We start from the raw sequence: 15,413 nt of genomic DNA, 5'->3' as shown, positions 1-15,413 counted from the left end.
GGGGAGGTGGGGGTACAGGGATAGGAAGGGGAAGGGGAGATGAGTTATGGAGGGAGTGACTGAGGGTAGAGGAAAGGAGAGGGAGGGAAGGATTGGGGAGGAGAAGGAGAGCGGAAAGAGGTGGGGGATGGAGTGTTGGGGGATATGGGGAAATGAGCCGCGCCTGCGCAGTTGGGGGCTACGGGTGAGTGGTGGAATATTGTGTTGGAACGGATTGCGTTGGTGTGTGAAAGTCCCCAGCGCACACAGGATAAGTGGAGACCCACAGCCATCAGTTCAATGCCACACACACGCTCCTTCAATGTGATGTGACCAGTTGTACTGACCGCTGTCACTCTCTCTGCAGTCCCTGTCCGCCCGAACAGTCAAAAAGCCATCCACACTCACACTAGACTCCTCCTCATGGAGCGATGTTCCCGCAAACTCTGAGATCACTGCACTCAAGGCACTCCCACCGAGTCCTCACCAGTGCAGGCAGCACGTCCATTTTGTTTTTTCAGTGACCTCACATTCCCCACTGTGACGGAAGGCAAATAACATAACCTTCTTTCCTCCTATTCTCCCGCGGTCGGGGCGATCGAAGTTCCCTCATTGGGGTGATCGAGGCTCCCGCAATTGGAGCTCCTGAAGTCGATCCCTAACAAAGGGACAGCCAACTCCACGATGTTAAGGCCGCAGTGCGGACAGAGATATGATACAGAAAAAGTCACATCTCTGTCGATGGAAGAGATAAAAAAAGTTTCCCCCATCCCCACCCCCACATAATACAAAAACTAAAAGTACACTAAAACCTACATGTAAAAACAGACTGAAAACAACAAAAGAAGAAAGGGACTAGACAGGCTGTTGGCGAGGCTGCCATGTACGGCGCCAGCTGGCGGTACTTAATTGCCTTCATTCCACATGCTTAAGTCCTCTCCTAATTTGTTCATTCTTATTACAACAGAAGGAGGTAGTTCTGCCTATCAAGCCTATGCCAGCTTTCGGCAGAGCTATTCCAATCTCTCCCTTCTCCCCTGTAGCCCTGCAACTTATTCCAGCTCATGTGCCCATCATCCTGCCCACCACCACCTTTGTGTTGGTAAGTTGCACAAAGGATCATAGGTAATTTACAGCAGCCAATAAATCGACCAGTTTATTTTGGGGAAGTGGCACGTTGGCACAGCAGTAGAGTTGCTGCCTTACAGTGCCAGGGACCTGGGTTTGATCCTGACTACGGGTGCTTGTCTGTACGGAGTTGTGGATATTCTCCCCGTGATCTGCGTGGGTTTTCTCCGGGATCTCCGGTTTCCTCCAACACTCAGGAAGTACAGATTTATAGGTTAATTGGCTTGGTATAATTGTAAATTGTCCCTAATATGCAGGATAGTGTTAGTGTGCGGGGATCGCTGGTCAGCCCGGCTCGATGGTCCGAAGGGCTTGTATCTGCGTGTCTCTCTAAACTAAACTAAATTAAACTAAAACTAAACTGAAGAACTCCGCAGAAAGCCTCAAAGTATTAATTGATTAAGAAGGAACTGCAGATGCTGGTAAATCGAAGGTAGACAAAAATGCTGGAGAAACTCAGCAGGTGAGGCAGCATCTCTGGGGCGAAGGAAATGGCAGCGTTTTGACTTCAGACTGATGTGGGATGGGATGGGGGGGGGGGGGCGGGAAGAAGAAAGGAAGATGCAGAGACATTGGGCTGTGGGAGAGCTGTGAAGGGGAGGGGAAAGAAGGTGAAAGCAGGGACTACCTAAAATTGGAGAACATTTTAATTGAGGTTATAATTAAACTGAATCCCTGGCGCTGCGAGGCAGTGGTGTAATTGTCATGCCGTTAAATTGCCCAGGTGTGCAAATAATAGCAACAGATATGTTATGATATCTAAAGGAAAAACTGCATGACCTAATGGCACAACAATTAGCACTGCTGCCTCACAAAATATTTTAAATATTCCAGGCACTCTCACACCAAGAAGAGGTTTTTCCCTCCTCGTGGCTATATTTCATTTTCTAATTCAATAAGCGAGTTCGGTATTCCGACTGCGCATGCCCAGTTCGTGGGTCACTCGTGATAGACATTCTCGGCGGCTGTGCTGCTGCGTAGGTGCAGACCTGCGTTTCATCCAAGGTCGTGATCGGGGCCCTGCTCTCCGGCGCTGTTGAGTTGCTGTTGGGCCGTCCCCTCCCGGGTGTCCTGCCCCTGTCTGGGAGCGGGCGGGTTGACCATTTTCTATTTTGGGTCATACAGCACATTTTATATTTTGGGTAATACAGAATAGACATAAAATGTAATACAATGCAAATTATTTTAAAGATTTGAATTGGAGCAAAGTGATGGGGGGGCGGGGGGGATGTAATTTCCCAGTGTTACAGTGACTTTGGAACTTGCGCCAAAACATGCCAATATAACTTGGCCTCCTTTTGAAGAGGCTTTCTCAAAACTGGAAGCGATTTAAAATGTGCTGCAGCTGTATAAAGTGCAGAATTTTGACCTTGTGTATCATGAATTTTTCAATACCAGTTAATCTTCTATAATGAAGAGTTACTGAGCAGAAGCTATATAGTTTTGTAGCCTGTATTTGCCTGGTCATCATGTAACACTTGGTCGAATGATGGGTCTTTGTGTAGCATTAGTGGCGATGGTAGGGGAATGGGTGTTTTGAAATGGTAGAATGGCTAGAACGAAGGATGACTGCAAAATAAAATTGCCACTTATGTGCTCACACACTTACAGGTTTATAGAGTCAGTAACTGTAGACTAGTTGAATACAATTTTAACTGTCAGTGTTGATTTATTCCTTATACTTTTCATTTTTGGGCTGTTAAGTTATGCCAAGGGTAGCTAAATATTCAACCCTGGCACAAAATGCTTATCTAAAAATGATAAGTCCTTAAACTATCTGTGTTCTACTTTCTGAATGCCATCAGGTTGCCCATTTGCTTAATTGGACAGCATAATCTAATACTTTACACTGTTGTATGTCTCTCTGTGATGCAGGATAGTTAAATCTTGCCTTACTTTCTTTGTTCTGTCCTTTATTATAAGGACTATATTGATTTAGAAGTTGGTTAGGCTTGCTTCAGTTCAAGGTTGCACTTTGATATGAATGCCTCACTTGGGAGCACTAGTTAGAGCCACCCTCATTGGCATTGGATGTTGTTGAAGCAAATGTGTTGTCAAAATGTGTGCCAGCACCTACAGAAGTATGATGAGTACGCTAAGCAGTCACAACAAAATGTGCTTTGTCTTTGCTTTATTGCCCTGCAATAAAACAAAAGTAACCCAGACTGGATAACATGAAATTAAGAAAAGCTACGAGGACTATATTGACTTTATGTTTTTGGCACTTTTGTGAAGAAACTTCCAAAATAGAATTGTATATATTCTAATTTTTCAATTACTTAAACAAATATCTGGGTAGTGAATAGTACCCTGATATTTGTTTGTTTATACAGTTAGTTCTAGGAAATTGGGTATGTGGCTTGTTCTGACCATTTAGGGTTTTTTTTAATGGTAGAGCATGTGTATTTGTGGCTCGTAGTCAGACAATGCCTACAGTGCTGTCCACATTTATTGCTTTGTTTTCAGATTGTCTCCAACACATTCAGGAGTTAGGGCAGACTTTATAGAGCACATTGAAAAGATGGAAGGTTGGCATCTTTTGTTTTTCTCCCATTCCTGCATTTTCATGGGCGAAATGCCAGGATTATTTCTATGCGCGTGCTCGAGATTGCACTGCGTTTAACAAGGCATCAGGTGCAGGAGGAATGCTAGAGGCTAATCACCGTAGAAAGTGAAAGGAATTCTGTACCTTTAGTTTGATTTTTGTTATCTGCTTGGTTATCAGAAATGTTTTAACTTTGCGCTCATCTACTTTTACTTGTATATGTGAATAAACTCATCCGTGGTGTTGTGTGTCCCCAGATGGCCCTCCAGTGACAGCACATTACGATATTTCTGACACTAACTCCGACCCAAGCGTGCTGAATGTGGATAATCTTCTTGCAGCTGCCGCCGCTCAGGAACAATTCTCCTTTGGACATCATGAGTTTAAAGTGAACACAATAAGGAATCAGGGACTACTGGAACAACGTGTTACAGGTTAGTTAATGAAAAATATTTACCTTTTTTCTTTTACCTACAAATTGTGTGCAATAGCTTTAATCTGTACCTATGAGAAATGTTAAGCCACTGCACCAGTGTTTTTCTTACTCTTAATGTGGAACCAACGTAAACACATGTTTCAAATCTGGAAGCCAAAGATGTAGCTAAAGAGGACCTATTCTGACCTTGATAAAATCATGGTCTCGTATCAAAGGAAGATCAATTGATTCTCCTTGGTGACTTCAAAGCTAGGGTTAGAAAAGGCTCAATAAACATGATTGGCATGGAGGAAGTTGAAGATTATTGCAGAGGAGGTGTGATGTTGTTGCCTATCCTTACTGATTATGGTCTATGGGCCAGGAAGCCTCAGATCGAGTTGCAGAAGGTGTACCTTGTCCGAAATCCCAGAGTTGAGAGATCAGTTTGGTTGGAATTATGATGTTGAAGACAGAACTGTGGTGAATAAATAAGAGTCTGATATAAGTATCCTTGATATCCAAGTTTTTCCAGAGACGAGTGTGTAGCCAGGGTGATGGTGTTTGCCATCGACCTGTGGCAGCAGTAGGAGAATTACTATGGATCAAGGCTGTCTTGGGGGCTGGAGTTAATGTGCACAGAGATCCGGGTTCGATCCTGACTATGGGTGACGTCTGTACAGAGTTTGTACGTTCTCCCTGTGACCGTGTGGGTTTTCTCCAGACACTGGCATTCTCTTGTGTGCCAAAGACATGCAGGTTTGTAGGTTGATTGACGTCAGTAAATTGTCTCGAGTGTGTAGGATAGAACTAATGTATGGGTGATTTTTGGACTCGGTGGGCCGAAAGGCCTGTATCCACGCTGTATCTCTGAACTAAACTAAACTAAAACCAAACGTACAAAAGTGTTCCACGAGCAGTGCATTTGCTCAATTTCCTGCAGAACTGCTCTCACTTTCCCTTTCCCCATGCAGAATGGAGATGAAGTTCCCCTGGGCCTGGCTTTTCACTCCATTGGCCTTCTCATCCAGTCTGTCATCCTTCATCACCTCCACCACCTCCAATGGGATCACCCAACCAGACGCACTCTCCCCTTCCCACTCTCCCCCCCCCCCCCCCCCCCCCCTCCCTCCCCTCCCCTGCAGGGACCACTTTCTCTGTGACTCGCATGTCTGCCCATTCCTTCCCACCCACCCCTCTCCTACCCCACCTGCCTCCAGATCCAACACATTCTCTGACATTACCTTCACCTTCAACGTGATCACACTACCAATCACATCTTCCCCATCCCACCCGTTTGTGCTATCCCGCGACACCACTCGCATCTCTCCTTGTTTCGTTCATCCCTCCACACCTAACCCACCACCTCCCTCGACACTTTAACCCTGCAACCACAGCAGATGTAACATCTGTCCATGCACCTCCCTGGCTGTGGGAGGGGACTGATTTCTTCTCCTCCACCCCCATGGCTGTTGAGAGGGGGGGCTGGGGTAAGAGGCCCAATCCCCCTGGCCATTGGTGGGCCGGAGGGAGGAATTATCCCACCTGGCCCCTTGTGGCCGCCTGAAAAATGGGGACCTGGCTGTTGGGGGGAGGCCATGGAACCACCTCTTTCAGACCCACCTCTTATAATGAAGGATTCTGATTTATAGCATGGACTACAGGAAGACGTTAGGGTGGGGGATAACCAGAAACTGAGGGAAGAGTTGAGATGCTGAAAATAAGAGCATTTGCAGGCCGATTATGAGTTCACAAGAGATTTTGATTACATTTGATACATTTGAAATGCTAATGATTTTTCACCATTGACCTTTTCCTTATCTGATGTTTGCTTCTGGTTTATTGCAGGACGCGGAGACGAAAACTTCATAGCGGCCGATGGCTCCACAGGCTTCTTTGTACCGGATAAGGAAGAAATCCAGATTGCCTCCTCAGATAGTGAGGTTGAAATAGTTGGAGTCCAAGAAGATTCAAGGTACAATCACTCCACAACATGAAGTACTGCACAGCACATTGCAATGACAGCACTTGCAGATCTCCTTGCAAGCCAATAAGGGTCATTCCAGAGTTCCATTGCTTATTAATGGTTTAATGTTAAATTTAAAATAGGAATGGCTTTGATATTTGCACACGTGTAAAACACAGTTAAAAACTAGGGTTTAAAATTACTAACATACAGATTAGAACATTTAGCTTTTTAAAATGAGTATATTTGTTTTTGGGTGCATTGAATACCATTTTTAAAAAAAATTACCATTACTGTTCTGTCATCTCCTGCAGTTTAGATTCAGATTACATTTTTTTAAATTAGTTTAGATTACATTTCTGCAACTTAATTTTCTTTATCACCTGGCTCGCTTTAGTATTTATTGTCTGGAAGAACTTTACATTGGGACAATAGAACCTTCAAAAAACAAAGGTTTTCATCTAAAAAATAATTTGGATTAAATGAATCGATTTGATATCTAAAAAAAAGAGATACTATCTATTTTCAGATACTATCTAATTGATAGTATATTTAAAAAAACAAAACCAACCACAGTAAACGTCCCAAGAAACTCATGCCACCAGCCTTTTTTCTGTTATGCTGTAGCTTGGATTTTTTAAAACAAATCTGCAAATGGGACAGTAATCGATGGAATGTGTTCATTTTTGCATCTGTCTCTGTGTTGCTTAATGCCTACTACTTCCATATGAGTCCAGCAAGTGAATTGGCTGATTCCTCCTCCCCTTCGTTGACTCTATCTACAATTCCTGCTGTCTCAGCCAAAATAGTCAAGGACCCCCTCCCACCCTGGTCATACTCTCTTCTCCCCTCTCCCATCGAGAAGGAACATCCTAGCAGACTCACGGACAGCTTTTTTTTCACCCTGCTATTATCAGACTCTTGAATGATTCTCTCACAAACTGAGATGAATTCTTGATCTTCCAGCCTATCTCGTTGCAGCCCTTGCACTTTTCATCTGCATTTTCCCTGTAGCTGGAACACCACTTACTACAGTTTTTTTTCACTTTTGCGCTACCTTGATGTATGTACTTATGGTACAATCTGCCTGCATGGATTGCAAAACACAATTCTTCACTTTAGCGTGACAATAATTCTAAACCTAATCAAACATAAACGAAATCACCTCAGGATAGTTTGGTCGTATTTTCTTTGGTTTGTTCTGAGATGGCTAATTCCAATTTAGTTGAATGCGCTACAGAAATGTAAAGAGAGATGAAAGATTGGTAAGACTGTACGCTCCTCTGGAGAGTATATGTTTATGGGCCTGAGATAGGCCAAAGTTGGACTCTGCTGTGCTGCCATCTCTGCAAATAATCTCTTGATGCTCAAGTTTGCGCATGACGAACAACCGAGTGGAAAAGATACTCTAAAGGCTACTTGTATTAATGGGGTTAATACCCAGCAGGAGTTACTGCCCAAGCAATGGAGGGTAGTTGGAAATGTGGAATTACAAGCTTCACCATGCTTGGGTGCAGTCATGCAAATTGGAGGTAAAATGTATCGCTGCAGGGAAAATGCTCAGAATTTAGCATACGGATGAGTTGGGCCGAAGGTCTTGTTTTTGTCCTCTATGACAGAAATGATGGAGCAGATTCTACAAAGGAACTGTTGCCCTTAAAAAAACAACTTGAATTCAAACAAAAAAAGAAAGGGTTTTGAAGACAGATTGTTCACTTTTGTTTTAAACAGGTGCGCTCAGAGCAGACCTGGCGTCATTCAGCGATGTTCAGCATGGAAGCAGAGTCCTCACTCGTACTGCCTCGGCAGCAGGGAGCAACAACAACAAATGCATTCATGGCCTGCCATTTCCCAGCCAACCTGGAGCGGGCCACCGGAGGTTGTTGACCTTACCCTGGATGAAGATGCGAGACGCAGATACTTACTGTGATGGAAATCGTGTGCTTTCTTTGTTTTGTTGCAAGAAGAGGAAAAACAAAAAAAAGCTTGACAACACCTGTCTATCGTTCACAAAGATTTGTAAAGTTATTTCATTTTTGTTCTCTGTTTGGAATTGCTGAAGTTTCCAACATTTAGTATCGCTCAAAAAGATTTGTTTCCTATTTGTCCTAAAATGGCAATACACCAGTATTGTGGGATCCATGCGGGAAGAGTGTTTATAAATTTAATTAGTATTTTACAATGTGCCAGGTGTTTCCGTAGATTATTGGATTCACATTGCATGTACTTGAACTAGAGTTGAAGAGTTATCTGCGCTAAACCTGGCCTTTAAATGGTGTGACCAGACTGGAGCTAGGCACACTATAAAATGTAGTTGACTTCAAATGTTTCTCTTTTGTTTTGCAGATTTAAGGCTGATTCAGGATAACTGAATTTATTTAAGGCTAGCATCACAACCGTTTGATTTTAACCTCTTGCATGTACCGTGATAATGTATCTTAATTACAACGTGCCGGTGTTAGACTGCACGAGCATCCTTTGTGCCATGGCATTGATTGGGTGCCCTGGGTGCCACAAAAGACTAAATGGGAAATTTCAAGTTATTCATGATATTATCTGGCAGTACAGCAATTTGGTTAATTCATTAATATGGAGATGGGCCAGTTGCTGAGTAAAATGTTGAATCCAGTGGTTCCTTCTGTCATTCACATTGACTTTCAGCAGCTAGTCATATCAACCTTTATGTTTGCAGTTGGTTTCTCTGCAGTTAGCTGTAAAATCCTATAGTTGCAAATGAGAATATATTGGAATGAGAAATAACCCACTGAAGGAATGGTTTTCCTTTGTATCCCATTAGACTCAATCCAATAAAAAAAAAAATTGTTGGACTATATCATTGAGGTCCTTGTGTAAACCACCAAAGTGGACAGAAATACATTAATACATTTAATTAGAGAGAGGTTTAACGTCACAAATAATACCAAAAGGGATGTTTTTTTAATTTGATAGTTGAAGTTGAATATCAAATAGTTGGTTTAAAATCTCAGTTTGAGCTATTGCTGCAGCCGGAGCACAACTGTAAATACATTTAGTCTATTCAAGAATGAAAAGTTGCTGTTTTGATGCTCTCTCCCCCCCGCATCACTTCATTTCAGGAACGTTCAGCAAAGCACTAATCTGAAAAGTGCCCTGCCACCACATTTGTGACACACGAGAATTTTATCCATTGACAGTGAGACTGCGGGAAACTTTTGCAGCGTGCATTATTCCCTCAGGCATAATTTTTATTTTCAAGCTTGAAGGTAAATTGTGGTCACTTTTGATTTGCTGCCTGTTGCAAGTGGTGGTTTAAAATAGAACGTGTCCCAGTGCCCTCCATAATGTTTGGGACAAAGTCCCATCATTTATTTATTTGCCTCTGTACTTCACAATTTGATATTTGTAATAGGTAAAAAAATCATATGTGGTTAAAGTGCACATTGTCAGATTTTATTAAAGGCCATTTTTATACATTTTGGTTTTACCATGGAGAAATTACAGCAGTGTTTATATATATATAGTCTCCCCCCATTTCAGGGCACCATAATGTTTGGGACACAGCAATGTCATGTAAATGAGAGTAGTCATGTTTAACATCTTGTTGCATATCCTTTGCATGCAATGACTACTTGAAGTCTGCGATTCATGGACATCACCAGTTGTTGGGTGTTTTCTCTGGTGATGCTCTGCCAGGCTAACCTATTTTTGCGGCTAACCCGTGGTTTGCATCTTGCAGTGTAGCCTCTGTATTTCTGTTCATGAATCTTCTGCGAACAGTGGTCATTGACAAATCCACACACCTGAAGAGTGTTTCTGATCTGTCGGACAGGTGTTTGGGGATTTATGTATAAACACAGCTGTGAAACCAAAATGTATAAAAATGACCTTTAATAAAATCTGACAATGTGCACTTAACCACATGTGGAGTACAGAGGCAAATAAATAAATGATGGGTCTTTGTCCCAAACATTATGTAGGGCACTATAAATCATTCTGGAAGCTCATGTGCCACGCACATCATAGTTGTCTAACCACTTGTCCTCACTGGACACTTGGTTTACGATATATTCTTTGTTTTATTAGCTGAAATGCATCAAAGTGACTTAATTGGCTATGGACATCAAATGTTCTGTGCTCGTTTCTAAATTTGAGGAGATTTTAACAGTTTGGTTGTTGGGGTTAGGAGGTGAAGGTGGTACAACTTTTTTTTATTATCCCTCCAATCTTTGCTAGAATGTTGAACCTGCATTTCAGATTACGTTTGGTTGGAATTGATTGTGAGGCTTTCTATAATTGGGGAGGCTGTAATGCCTATAAATCACAGAATCATCCAGTGGAAAGGGAAGTCCTCTCTAATTAGTAACCCCTCGCCCCTGCCCCTGCCCCATTGCCCTGTTCGTTGCTTGATTCTGATGAAGAGTGTAATTGAACAAAGTATTGGATGGAAACCAATATCTGGGTGCTGCAACATCTGGGCAAATTGTGTTCATTGTTTTGTGATTGATTTCAAATTTCTGCTTTGTGGATCTGTTCGCTTCCTATTATTTTGAAGGATTGCTATTTTAAAGTCAAAGCTCCAAAGACAACTGGGTCATTTATCCCATGTTGTTTATTGTAGTGTTGTGGTAAATGACAGTTTTCATTTATTCATAAAACTGCTGATAATGAGATCAGTGTATTATATTTTTAGCCACCTTCAATCACAAACCTCAGAATCTTTTTTTGACCAGCATTAAAGTTTTCAGATAAGTTAGCATTTCACTGCATTTTAATTAACAACTGTCGAAATAATTGAAGGAAGCATTAGTCAGCAATAGGGTTGCCAACTTTCTCACTCCCAAATAAGGGACAAAAAGGTCGAAATAAGGGACAAATTCCCGACGGCAATTCGTTGACCGACTCGGCCATGGCTGGGTGAATGATGAGTTGACCTGGGTGCTCGACTGCACACAAAGCCCAGCCAGCAGGCCAGCTGCAGAGTTTTGGCCCTGGTCCAAAGTCCGGCACCCCATCCAATTCATGAACCGATGAGAAGGAATGGTGGTGGTGTCGGCGGTAAGCGAAGGTCCAAAGGTCGGACAACTGGCCGGGCTGCACTCCATGGGCTGCACTACGTCGGGACAGGTGAGGCAGGACTGGACGCGGCGCTCCGACCTGACTGTCCACTCGACCCGAGTAGTAGCAGTCAAATACGGGACAAAGCAATTTAGCCCAATATACAGGATGTCCCGGCTGATATGGGACAGTTGGCAACCCGAGTCTGCAATTAATCTTTTTAGTCGCAAGTGGAAATTATCTTCCCAAGAAGTTGCTAAACACTAATGTGTGCGATAATAGAATTTACGTTTTATTTTAGTCCTTTGTTTTTATTCAACGTTTTTTTGCATTCAAATATTAGTACTTATTTGTTCAACGAAAGTATGATTAACCATGGATTTCTCTTTTCACATCAAACCCCAGCTAACTTCCCCAACTTCAACTTTTCTTAAACTAGTCTCCATCTTTATTCAACATTGATTGCTTGCATTAGCTGTGAAACAAGTGCTCAGAATTAGGTGCTGGATATAAATATCAGAAGCGGGAGCAAAGGAAGGCCGAACTACCTCCTAGGCCTGCTACACCATTCATTCATTCATTCATGTCTTAGCTGATCCATTCTTGGCCTCAACTCCATGTTCTTTCACTCTCTCCATACCCCTCACTGGCTTATAATGAAAAGGCGCTCACTTGAATACATTCACTGACTGCATCTCCATAGCTCTCTGGATACTAATGAAAACAATCAGTTTCCACAGAGTAGTTTGAGGCTTTGATCTTGATTATTAGGCTAAGAGTATCAGCTCATTGCCTGTGACTTTAAGGACTGTGAGTATCAGCTTCCTGTGTGGTATATAGTCAAACATGTCAAACTAAAAGTGAAAGAATGCCATTCAATCCAAAAGTATGATGGTGTGCTTTAGAAGACAAAACATGGGATATCATCTACAAGCTTATCACATAACATCAAGATAAATCGCTTGGATGTGCTTAGCATCTGGTGGGTTTTCCAGCTGGGTAGATCTTCCTTTGGTGTACAATGTGTGTGTGTGTGTGTGTGTATTGCTCTGAAATTATTTGTTTTAATTTGAACTTAAAGTTTAGTGCACTATTCAAACCAATCGGGCTACTTTGTGACAGCCAGGATTTATATTATGGTTGTACATTTCAGCAATAATGGATACTATGCTCTCCAGTTTTGTGTACTGTGAAATACTAGAAATGTCCATCTCAAAATGTCTTTCCTCTTTTGCTGCTCTCGTGCTTCTGCATTTAAGGATGATAGTTGTGTTTAATAATTATTCTGTAAGTTAAAGGCTCTCAGAATTGGTATGTGACAGGTGAAGATTCCCAATGGCGCTCTGTTCCTCTTACCCTGTGGGAGTAATGTCTCAGAGTGTTACTGGAAGAAGAGAGACGTTGGACGTTGCCGTCTAATTCCATGTGAACTTTAAACTGTTTAGTTGCAAGATGCATGCTAAATTTTTTTTTTTTTAAAGAATGTTAAATTTACTGATAGCCCTCACTGTAACTTTCTAAGCCAACTCACTGAAACTTTCTGAGTAATGGCTGCAGCAGTCAGGATGAAAAATTGTGAGTAGCCCATACCTGACAAACACGCATGATGAAATGAACAATATAAATCCCTCACTAACATGTTCATCCGGAATTCTTCTCTAACTTTAAGATTTAGTAATAGTAAGAAAACTAAGCAGTGGATTAAATAAAGGCACATATTATTCTTGTTACAGATGTGTCCATTCAGGGTTGGGGTTTGAGACTTAAATAGTTTGTTAATTAGCTTGATCGTTTTTATCTTTTTCCATTGAGGCACAAAGGGGCAGCTACTTAGAACTCAATAGACAAATTGATACTTTGATGCTATACATGAGGTAATGTTCAGATTTGACCTTGGCCTCTCCTTAATTTGATGTGAGCTTAGTTAAAGCATCACATCTAACCTAAGTTATTGTAGCTAATGAATTGAAACAAGTAAAGTTAGCATTATCATATCTAGGTCATTACTCATCAATCTCATTTGAGGAGTACACAGACAGATACCAAGTTAAAACTCTTCTAGGATAAATTATAAAGTCACTTTGTTGAAGTAGTTTTGACCACTACCAATCCCTATATCGCTACCAATATCCTTTGACCTCTGTTCTACCATGTATCTATTTCCTGGAGGAGTAAGGATGGGAGCAAAGGATGAGTTGAGTAAATCCTCTTTGCTTGACACAGTTGCATACAGTGGGAGACTTCCCACAGTATATTACACTTTCTGTTATACAGCCTAGAACTTCTGATGTTCTACCTAAATCATAAGGAACCATTCAAGGCAAGGTAATGTAGAAACTATACACAGATACAATCTAAATGACATGCCCACTAACAAGTAGTAGGATATCTGCGCATCAGCTACTTCAGGGAATTTAGTACAGAGTTTCACCTAAATCAAAAAAGTACCTCTTTATAAAATGCTGAGCCACTACTACAAACAAAAATGTAAAAAAATATTTTGTATCTGGATACTTTGTACTGGTTGATCTCGGCAGATCAGGCAACATCTGTGGATGGAATGGACAGATTGTAACCCTTCCTCATACTGTCCCACCATATATCCATTTCCTGGAGGAAACGAAGAATGAGCTGAAGAGTAAATCCTCTGGAGGAGGATTTTCTTTGGCTGATACAGTTGCATTGATGGGAGTCTGAAGAAAAGTCCCAACACAAAACACCGTCTGTCCATTCCTCCACAGGTGCTGAGATCCGCAGCATCTGCAGTTTCTTCTGACTCTTTGGTGTGGTTATTTCTTTTCCTTCAGAACCAGCTTGATGGTTTATTTAATTTTTTGTGTCAAATTCTTCAATGAGATAAAATTTGCTGTTATTTTCTTCTGAAAATAGCTACACTGGATAGTATCAGCCAGAGCTAAAATAATTGAGGTATGGATGCTTGTAAGTAGGTTTTATTGAAGCATAAAAAATGTATAGAATTATTACAAGAGTTTTATGCGCAGTTTAAAGAAGCAATTCTAAATAATCTTCGATATGTAAAATGAAGATGTGATGAGATTGCACTAATTATGGATTTTGTGGTCCCCCCGCCCCCCCCTCTTTCAGAATATGTAAATACTTTATGCTGCCTTTTCTGAAGTTCTGGTGGCAGTGTATACAATTTTAACTGTTATGCAGTGATTATCAAAAAAATAGAAAAATTGAGAAAGGAGAATAAAAAAATTACTTTTAAACATCGACGGTTCACTTTTTTATTAAAGAACCTCTTAATTGCTTCGGGTAATTGTTAAGCATTCACAAGTTTAAAGTTTTGTTTGAATTTTTACCGAGGTACAGTGAAAAAGCTTCTTTGCAAGCTATCCAAACAGATCAGATGTACCAAAACATAAATACAATCAAGTCAAACTCAAGTACATAGAGCAACGGTGAAGATAGAGTGCTGAATGTAGTCTCAGCATTTTAGCGCTTTAGTTCCATAGACAAAGTCCAATGTCAGAATCAGAATCAGATTTTATTCGCCAAGTATGTTTTGCAACATACGAGGAATTTCACTGGCCAGGTCAGTCATACAATTAAAAGCAACAGACTCACATTTTATATGAACATCCACCACAGTGACTCCTACACATTCCTCACTGTGATGGAAGGCGAAACGAAGTTCAAGTCTCTTCCTTTGTTCTTCCTCGGTCGGGGGCCTCGAGCCCTCCGTTGACGGGACGGTCTTAACTGCCGTAGCCGGCGGTGTTCGGGCCCTCTGCGTCGAGGCGTTCAGCTCCCGCATCGGGGGGTTGTCAGCTCCCCTGCGCCAGGCGATCGAACCTCGCGTCGGGGCTGGTCGAACCTTCCACGACGTTGGAGCTTCCAACTCGGCCTCTCCCGAGACTGCGAGCCCTTGATGGTAAGTTCGCAGGCCGCGGTGGGAGCGATCCCAGGCAAGGGATCCGCTCCGATGTTAAGTGGGGCTCACGACAGTCCGAGGCGGCTCCCAGTTCCAGCGATGGTAGACCGCAGAGCCCGGTGAATGTGATCCGAAAAATGATCACATCTCCGGGAAGGTAAGGACTTGGAAAAAAAAGGTTTCCCCCGATCCCCCCCCCCCCCCACATAAAACAAACCGAAGAACATAAAAGTGAACTTTAAACAGACGCTAAAAATAACAAAAAGGTGAAAAAACGAGCAGACTGCCGGCAGGGCTGGCCATCTCCCCGGCGCCCCTGGTGGTACAGAGGGATAGAGGTCGAACACTGCAGAATCGAACACTCCTCACGCTTATAGAAGGATAGTTCAGAAGCATGATAACCGAAGGGAAAACGTTGTTCCTGAGTCTGGTTAGCTGCTTTTCAGAGTCA

The 15,413-nt window shown here is 42.1% G+C and overlaps 1 protein-coding gene across 9 annotated transcripts in view; it reads left to right on the top strand.

Annotated features, from left to right (window-relative positions):
* Nucleotides 1–9,075, top strand: part of c1h18orf25 (chromosome 1 C18orf25 homolog) — an 81,852-nt gene extending 72,777 nt beyond the window's left edge. For all 9 annotated transcript variants that reach the window (XM_033034297.1, XM_033034265.1, XM_033034237.1 and 6 more), the window contains 3 exons: nucleotides 3,910–4,086; nucleotides 5,913–6,039; nucleotides 7,762–9,075. In XM_033034297.1, coding sequence (XP_032890188.1) covers nucleotides 3,910–4,086; nucleotides 5,913–6,039; nucleotides 7,762–7,960 — 503 coding nt within the window. In that variant the 3' untranslated portion in view covers nucleotides 7,961–9,075. The remainder of the gene's footprint in view (nucleotides 1–3,909; nucleotides 4,087–5,912; nucleotides 6,040–7,761) is intronic.
* Nucleotides 9,076–15,413: the final 6,338 nt, after the last annotated feature.

This window comes from Amblyraja radiata, chromosome 1 (assembly GCF_010909765.2).
Source record: "Amblyraja radiata isolate CabotCenter1 chromosome 1, sAmbRad1.1.pri, whole genome shotgun sequence".
In the NCBI taxonomy this organism is placed as follows: Eukaryota; Metazoa; Chordata; class Chondrichthyes; order Rajiformes; family Rajidae; genus Amblyraja; species Amblyraja radiata.
This window is presented reverse-complemented; position numbering and strand designations above follow the sequence as displayed.